This window comes from Glossina fuscipes, unplaced genomic scaffold (genome assembly GCF_014805625.2).
Source record: "Glossina fuscipes isolate IAEA_lab_2018 unplaced genomic scaffold, Yale_Gfus_2 224, whole genome shotgun sequence".
Lineage (NCBI taxonomy): Eukaryota > Metazoa > Arthropoda > Insecta > Diptera > Glossinidae > Glossina > Glossina fuscipes.
The window spans coordinates 27,118-36,515 of NW_023998567.1; the positions used below are offsets into that span (position 1 = coordinate 27,118).

At 34.2% G+C, this 9,398-nt stretch overlaps 1 protein-coding gene and 1 long non-coding RNA gene across 3 annotated transcripts; both read left to right on the forward strand.

Moving 5' to 3' along the window:
* Positions 1–464: 464 nt before the first annotated feature.
* LOC119642471 (28S ribosomal protein S36, mitochondrial) lies at positions 465–1,184 on the forward strand. 2 transcript variants are annotated; one of them, XM_038041627.1, is made up of 2 exons: positions 465–851; positions 922–1,184. In XM_038041627.1, exons 1-2 carry the CDS (start codon positions 702–704, stop codon positions 1,021–1,023), a joined length of 252 nt encoding a protein of 83 aa, XP_037897555.1. In that variant the 5' UTR covers positions 465–701; the 3' UTR covers positions 1,024–1,184. The 2 variants fall into 2 exon arrangements, with proteins under 2 accessions (XP_037897555.1, XP_037897554.1); XM_038041626.1 differs by having other exon boundaries at positions 475–851; positions 919–1,184.
* Positions 1,185–4,465: 3,281 nt separating this feature from the next.
* LOC119642474 lies at positions 4,466–5,930 on the forward strand. The gene is made up of 3 exons (XR_005248058.1): positions 4,466–4,715; positions 4,834–5,537; positions 5,612–5,930. It is a non-coding gene; the product is annotated as an uncharacterized LOC119642474 (long non-coding RNA).
* Positions 5,931–9,398: the final 3,468 nt, after the last annotated feature.

Consider the following 9,398-nt stretch of genomic DNA (forward strand, 5'->3'; position numbering starts at 1 on the left):
ATTTTCAATGTTTCTTAATTATGAAAACGTTCATCTTTCCCTTTGGTAAATGTATAAAATTTAAATAGTTTGTAGCAGTAGTAGTTGTGATGTAATTTCTGGTACCGTACAATACAATATGTCTGTTCTAAAAATCAAATAGTTTATATTTGAACTAACAAAGTAGAAGAGGTCTATAAACTATACCGAAATGATGACCTTTGTTTCTCCTTCTAGTTTTTTTGCAAAAATTTTGTTTGTGTACTTTGTGTGTAATGTTAGTTTTATTTCCTTAACTGCAAACTTTAAAAATAAAGTGTTGTTTCTAATCAACGATTAGATTATGGTTGTCCTTTTTTTAATATTTTCAAAATTTTTATTTGCAATTCAATAAGGAAAACAAAAAATAAATTTCGCTTTTTTTTGCTTGTAGCTATCATATTTCAACGTACGTTAATTTTTGTTATTTTTATATTAGCGAGTTCTTCTACAAATAATCAAAATAACATATTGTAATTTATAATTTGTGTTTTCATCTGCCCACCGTTGCGTTCCGTTCGATTGTCACTTCGTTCTTGGTCGTTATTTTCGATGAAATCAGCTGGCTTGTTTTTGATTAAAATTTCAATACTCTGCCAAAGAAAAAAATTAAGGGTTCTATAAGAGAACTTTCGTTAAAAACGTAATAATAATTAATTTAGTGATTATTTAATTTAGCAATTATGGTGTTTCGGAGTATAATCGCTCAAGTCGCAGACAAGCGAGTTCCATTAATTAAGTTTCGCAAGGGGGGCAGTCAACTTTTGCCTTCCAGCAGTTCTCCGCATTCACATACGCAGCATGCGGGTCCAAATTCAACAATAGTAGAATCTGTAAATGCCATAAAACGATCGAATTGTTTTAAAACTTTTTCACAAAGCGCCTATTTGCAAATTTCAGCAGCCAACGAATGCAATAGAAGATTGGGAATTACCTTCTCGTTATAAGCGCCTCCCCATAACGAATGATGAAATGGAATATATAAACCGCGGAGGCCCAGCCTAAGCAGGAAAGAATGAATTCTATCGTGAAAAACACTTGAAATGTAGCTACGAATAACGGCGCTGTGTTGCGGATTTGTCAATAACAAAAAATTGTTATGCAATAAATATATAAGTCGGTGGAAAAACTGAGGCACATTTCAATAATTATTTTTCCGTAAAATACATATATGGTTGAAAAGCTTTGAGCGACCAATTCTGGTTTAATTTACCAAATGATATGCCAGCTTTTGCTTCACAATACTTGAATTAACCACCAGTTACTGGCATAGAATATCATAAAAAATAGAGGTTTATTATTTCATAAAATATTAGTCCACAAATATTAATTCTTATATTGAAGCACGTCTGTAAACATAGTCAGTCCCTAGAGCAAAAACTTTCTTTCAACGTGTTTCATGGTTAAGCGTAGAATCCTCTTACAACTCCCATAGTAGTAGAGTGCTAGCAAATGCAGGTGGATATGTGAGCATTTCTTAACTATATGTCAGCGGTCCAATAATGTGGCATTTTTCCAAAAGCTACATCATAAATCTAAACCACTGTCTGGCCGTTCATTTCAATTTACATGCGATCCGAGCATATTATGCAAACATTGTCAATTTTTCAATTGTTCACATTAGGGCTACGGAGTCCGTTAACTCAAAAAAACAATTAATATATGCTAAAGAGGCAATTAATTAAAAATGGCGAATTTTGTTCTTTTGTTGTTTGATTTTCTGGTGGAGCTCCTTTTCTTAACGTTTAGATTGTTATTGGGTCCCCTGGACATATAAGCCACAAATCTATTGGCTTAGTCCATCTCTGTTCAACATACCAAAAAAAAAAAAAAAAAAGATTGTTATTGCGCATTACTTCTTGTTGTGTTTTAAGGTCCGCAACGGATCTTTTTAAACTTTAACAGGGATCGGATCTCGATTTTCAAACTATGATTATTATTTTTGTTCATGTTCACTCATCTCTTTAGGTTAAAAAAAAAACGCTCAAAATCAGAAATGCTTAAAACATGTGGGCTGACTTTTGCTTATATAGGACGATCTCCCAATATCTATGGCAACTGACCCTTCCGCGATATCGATTACATATACCCATGATAATAATAATTTTAATTTAGAGTATTTTTTAATTTACTTATACATGAAATTCAGTGAATTAAAACCCACTCAGATGTAAATCTCATACTAATTATTATCAAAAATTAGTTTAAAGTGTACAAGGAGAAGTGAAGAAAAAAAAGTTAAGTAATAATTCATGTATAAATAAATAAGAACAAAAAAGCATGTACACAACTAGCACAAAGGCGCAACCACAACCGGAAGAAAACACCAAGCATAAGTCTACGTTTCTCAAGTAGCGGTAACGATAACAAAAGATACTTTAACACGCGGGTCGCAATAGAAATTGTTAAGGGCAAACAGCAAGAATTGCTTTTGATGGCATTCAATTGAATCTACACAACGCCTGCAGGAAGGAGCTTTCAGAGCCGACGCATCCTTAAGGATTTGTTTAACCAAACACGTGCCTAGCCTTTTTGTAAAGTAAGGATCCTTAAGCTCTTTGCACCACCCCTTGATAAAATCTAGTCCTAGCTTTACTTAAAGAGAGCTAAATTAAATAATAGGGGTCCTAAACGGCAGCTTTGAGGGACGCCAGACCTCACGAAAAATTTAAATATGTTATTGTGTGATCTCTATACAATAGGTTTTTAGAATTATCTTTTTTGGGCAGTACGCCGTGGTGATTCATTATTTCGCTCTCGGGCGTTTAGCTGCTATTGCCTACTTGGTCGTCAACTGTATTTCCTAGCTAGAACAAACAGGACGCTCGCCTGGCCGAAAACACTGACGATTTTTTTTGATAGAATATAAATGATTTTATTTTTATGGAACAGTCTTTAATTACAATTTTTTGGTGTTTTTAATCTCACTTAAAATTACCTGGTTGTTTTTGCTACTAAAAAAGTGCTTAATTGACAATTTGGGTGAAATAATTGCTGATTTGTTATGCTCGTTCAACAACATATTTCGTATAGCTAACGTAATGTGATATATTGCTGAGCGGGCCACAACCAAAATGAGATGCACTATGATGAATGTGCTGACTTACAGTAGCCTGCATAAGCCTTAATGAAAGTATTAATTGAAGCGCGAAACTTGGATTCTCAAATATCGACAACGTCTGGAGTAGTAATTATTATTAATTGCGCTTCAATCACGTAATGTTCATAAGGCACTTTCGTAAAGGACCTAGTTCATAAGAAAAAACTTTAGAAAGAAAAATTTGTGTTTGTTTTGTAAATTTGCTCAGTTTTTTTTGCGGCTTCCTTTATTTCTCCCAACAACTCTATATCCGCCCACTCCGGTTGCACAATTCGACATTTTTGATGTTTTCTTAGATGTATGGCTAACCACAAAGGCACATGCACTGTATTCCGGCACGAGTAGGGCCCAAATTACCTGAGGTTCAAATGAAATAATTTTTATTTCATGAATCTGCAGAAAAGCGGACAGCCTTAGTCCTAACCATTCAGATAAAAAATTGTTCATGGAACAAGTAAAAACAGCTTTCTGTAAATATGTATAATTTTAAATATAGTGAACGCGTTTAAAATTAATACTTTGTTTTAGGTTAAGAGATGATAATTTCTATGTTTATTCATAATATGTTTTAATTCTTGTTTTATTCATAATATTGTTACGCAATTCGCTTTCCGGGGATACGGTTCGTATCGCTGTATGGTGGATATTCATTTTAAGAGAAACACACTTGCACGTTTTCACTGCAAGACTTTTATTTAAAATCAATTTGTTTAAGGATTGGTAGGTATTTACATTTTACTTTGGCAATACTCTCGACTTCTCAACTTTATTATTCTTTTTCGTTTATATCCGCTTGACTCGCCTTCCGTAAACAGTCTATTTGTATACATATTTACAAGCATATTACTATTACCTTAGTTCACGGCTTTATTTCCCATCCGTTAGCCTGTTTTTCCGCTAATCGTGTTCCGTGCCGGCATCTGCATGCTGCGCCGTGAATGTGCAGTTAGGGAATTTATTCCCTTTATAGGGAATTTATTATTTGGGAAAATCAATTAGTTGGAATGAACTGGATTTGGAATTTCCGCACCAATATTTTTTGATACATTTTTATGTAGACTTTATTGTATTTGTATTTCTACAATTTTCTAAGAGATTTAAAATAGGGAACAACTTAGTTGAATTTGGTGGTTTTATTAGAGCTAATATTTATTCTTTAGCTAAATTCTTCTCTTTAGTTTATATTAGCATATTGGACCACATCTGTAACATTTGGTTTACTTCAGAATTTTCGTTAAGAAGGCAAGCTCGCGTTGTTGGAATTGTTGAGTTCACTCACCGAAAAAGAGATTGACGTTGATCATTTCCATACATACTTTGTGTTTGTTTATTTTTTTTGAAAGAAAAAAAAGAGGAAAAAGATGGAGGTCGGATCGCGTGAAAATAAAGAAAATTTAAGAAAAGGGATTAAAAAGAATAATGCTGAACTTTTATCAAAGAAAAAGATTCTTGAAAGTGGAATACCAGAAATCTGCTAATTTAACAAAATAAAATTAATATAAAGCATTATTAGATAAATTTCTACCCGCCTGAGTGGCCGAGTAAGCAAAAGTCTCGACGACCAACTCGGTGTTCGTGGGTTCAAATCTCAAGTACGGTAGAGTTTTTTAATAAAGCCGAAAAGATGCTAGTGCTTTTAAAACTTTTGACTTTGAATTTATTCTCTGGCTAAATTAATAATAATAATAATAACAAATAAATTTCTTTCCATGAAGGACGGCAAGCAATTGATAAATTAAAAATACAAAAAAAAAAAAGTATCGGACACAAAATATATGTGAATTGATTTACAAGAAAGAGACGAATTTGAGAATTAATAACGAAGCGGAGGAAACAGATGACAGTTACGAAAGATATTGAACGGAAGTGTGATGTCTGCGGCGAGAAAGTTGCTTTGTAAAATAACTAAGAATGTGTAATAAACATTAAATTTAGTTATAACTTCATTTATCTATGCCTAATATGTGTATACTAAAGAATTTCAGTAAAAAATTCCACGGTATGGCTGTTTGGAACTTTATTTTTTTTGTTGTCAGGTGTACATAATCATTTCTTACAAACAGAAAATATAAACAGCAAAAAACATGTTTAAGAATAGTCATCTTGTTGCCTCGACACTGTACAAAAATTTCAAATAGGAAAAAAAACACTACTTAACGTCATCATTATTTTCAACCTTGGCACAGGTGCCAAACCGTTATCGTATGAAGTGGCAATTGACCATTATCTTATGAGGTCTTTCATTTAATTTTATTCCGTTGCACTCATCATTTTTGTAAGATAGCGTTAGAGGTCTTCGGACCCAAATTTGGGTTTACCAATAAACATCATGGGCCAAAGCAGGGTGAAGAAAGGCCCAGGGCTTAGTGTATACACGTTCGTTAAGCTAGATTTCATTCATCTGAGTGTTCGTTTACGAGTAAGTATGTGCTATTCGTTTAGGTTTAAACGTCTGACGAAAATATAAAATTCTCTCCACATCTTCCGAACTAGATCATCAAAAGAACAAGTCATGAAGTAGTCGTTAAATCATTACCATCCATAGATTTACGTTGGTAAAGTGGTGCCCATGATGAGGACTGATAAGTTTGGAAAAAGAGGATTTACAAACACGCAATGTTACAAATGCTTCTTCAAAATGTTTATATTTTTCTGAACTCATATTTTTATATTCATATGCCTCCAACTTCATGTACCCTCTAATTTTAACATTCATTTTATTACATATTTTGTTTTATAGTTTCGTAGTTTCCGTTCTCATTCATTTCTTCATATCTTCAGTTCTTTTATTTATATTTTCCTATTAGTAATTTTAAAATTTATTTTCTTCCACGTTTTCATATTTATGTATCCTCTAATTTAATGTTCATATTCTTCTGCTCTTCCATAACTTCAAATTTTAACGTCCACATATTTTTTTTAATTATTCAATATATTCATATTTTGATACCTTTATTCCTCAATTCTTTAAAATATTCTTATTTTTAATATAGACACTTTTAAGATTTATTTTATAAAATATATAAGAATGTTTATAAGATTTGAATTTTTATTTTGATGATAGTGGGTTATCGATGGCTGCCAAAGTCTCTGTATCTGACTTTGTTTAGCATATTTTGCAGGTCAGAAGTGTTACCGTCTGCATCAAAGAAGAGTGGTTGAGCGTCTAGGGGGGGGATGATGGTGTAGATTGGTTCTAGTTCTAGATAGACGGTGCGTTGCTCTGTAGGAATTATTTTGTATATATGAAGATGTGGTCGAGATCGATTTTATCAATATGTGTACAATATTCGGTGCAAATATATATATAGTATTCGCATTTTGAATGTCAACCTGGTTGGCTGCACCTTGTTTGATATTTTGGATAGTCGGTTGTAGTGTGCACGATGTGTTGAGTAGGATTACTTTGCAAGATCTTCTTTGATGTAAAAGGACTATAGCGATGCCCGATAGGATCTACACGGGAACGTCGTCCACAGGATCGTCAAGTAATGAACGATTTGTTTATGAATGGTAGATTTTATTGTTATTGGATAGACAATCGTATGATCGTCATGCAATCGGTATTTCGAGTTATTTTGTTTTTGGCTAGTGCGCCGTGTAATATTAATGGAGATTAATTATTTCGTGAACTGTGCACGTGTCGAGTCACCTGAATGTTATTAGAATAAACTGACAACCTATATTCATAGACCGGAAATGATGATTTTGTTCTTAGGAAATGGGGTTCATACACAGTTTTTTTTTGAAGCTAAGACTAGAAATTGCCTATAGCTTCCTATTACGTTCTTGTACCAGTGGAGACGGAAAATTGGTGTCTATAGATGGCATTATTTACGTAGAGGGTCATTAAAAGACATTCAAGGAAAATTTGAAAGAAAATGTGGACAAATTTGGCATTAAGAAAACATTTAAATTCTGACAAGATAGCGACCTCAGGCATAAGTTTCGTTTAATTTAAGAATCAAAGTGCTTCATTATTGCCCAATCACATGTTGGATGAATTTGACCGCCGTGTGCGAAAATACTCAATCTGAGACGTGCAAGATGTGAAAAATAGACTACAAAAAGAATGGAGTAAGATCCCTGTTGTGACGTATAAATAATAGTCAATTTCAGATGGTGACTTTCCAATTCTCTTGGCAATAATAATCTTTCCCACGTCTTCACCGAGAATAGATTTGCTTGAGTTAAGAAGCTTTTGGACTATTTTAGCTTTTAACTCATAAAGTCTATTTTCTAAAGCTGGGAGACCAGTTTCAAACATAATATTATTTATGGGCGTAGTTCAAAAACCATAGCAACTTGCTCTGAGGGCTTCGTGATAGATCGGTTTAAGGATGTTGATATTACATTTGAAACTGTTGCGATGTATTATCAAAGCATAGTCAATCTTGCGTAAACCAACATTTTGGGAAAACATGCAATAGTGTTAATGTGCGCATGGCTTTTTCAAGCAACGTACTCCGTGAAATTCACTCTTGTTAAAATAGACTTTTTAACCGAAGACAGTGTTTTCCAAAAAGTGAAAAAGTGAACCCGGGAATATGGAGCGTCTGCTCGTTTAGCACCGGTACTTTTAGCCCCTGACGAGTTTGTCCATGCCTTCGTGCTATCTTTTTCTTTTGTAATAATGTATATACATATACATCGTCCACATAGAGACAGTGTTCCACTCTTGGTACACGGCAAAGAATGTTGCTAATTTCGTTGAAGGCGATCTGGAAAAGCGTGACAGAGAGAGGAGATCCTTGCGGAATGCCTTTCATTAGTGGAAAGGAATCAGAGAGATGATTGTTGATTCTAACTTTGAACCGCCGATGCGACATGAATGATTTGATGTAATTGAAAAATTTGGATCCAACATTCCATGATTCCAAGAGTGTTAAAATAGCACGAAGACCAACTCTGTCAAATGCTTTTTCGAAATCAATTGAGAGAGTTGTTATTTGATTCCGTTCGGAAATTGGTTTGCTTGTAAAATAATCAATATGTGAAAGATCGTCGATGCACCCTCTACTCTCTTTGAAACCAATATGTTGCTTTATAATCAGGTTCTTCGACTCAAGACACGAAGATAATATAGATCCCATAATCTTTTCTAATACTTTTGAGAGGCAAGATAAAAGAGAGAGTGGGCGATAATCCGATGCGATGGACACATTTTTTGACTTTGCAATTGGAACAACTGCAGCCAGTTTCCACATGCAGAGTATACGGCCAGTCAAAGATGCCTTATTATATAGGTCCAGTAATTCCGTTTTACCTCAATTAGACAGAGCACTGATCATTTGGTATGAGATTCGGTCTAGACCAGGTATCCCCCCTTTGATTTGGAGAGACAACTTTCAAATTCTATGGTAGATATGCAATTTTGCAGGGACACGGCACATCTGTCAATAGCATTTGAAAGAGAAATTGTAGTCCTTTTATTTTTGACAAAAGGTTTGAAAAAGTTGCTGTCAGAGGAGTATTCGCACTACATTTGTCCAAAGTAATTAGAAATCTCATCTGTCAGTTAAAGTTCCATTGGGATTGCAAATAGAAGAAATTTCGTTCAGATTTGAAGTCTAATTCAGTCTGTTGTTGAGTTTGTTCCAGACAACTTTTATTGAAGTATTTCCGTGAATTCTTTTCGAAAAAAGTTCGAAACTAAGTGCCTTTGATTTTCGTAATGCCTTCATGAATAGAGCATTGGCCTTTTTATATAATAGCAAATGATCATGGTCAGGAAACCTTTTAAAGCGGTGCAATAGATCCATTTTGTTTTTCCTCAATAACGAAAACGTGTTGTTCCACCAAGGAAGCCTAGCTCGTTTAAAAGAGCTGTTGGACTGAGGAGTAGAGAATAAGCAGATGTGCGAATCGCTTTAGGCATAATAGCAGCGTCATGGTTGCAGTTCCCGTTAAATGGCTTTGAATTCAGAAATGACTTGGCGTGATTGGAATAACTGATCCAATCCGCTTTATCTAGGAGGAATTTGGCCTATTTTGATGGAGTAAAAGAGGACATTGAAAGTTTGAGATCAATTATGATTGGAAAGTAATCAGTATTATGCAGATCATCAGAAATAGACCAGGAAACCAAAAGAAGAAGTGAGGGAGAGCAACATGTTAAATCAATATGTGAAAAGGTGTGATGAGTTGAAAAGTGCTTTGGTTTTCCAGCATTTAAAATGCAGAAATTGCTTTGAATGAAGGCCTTTTCTAAAACAGTATCACAGGTGTTGTTTACTGTAGAGTCCCATATGGTATTCCAGCTATTAAAATCGCCGCATAT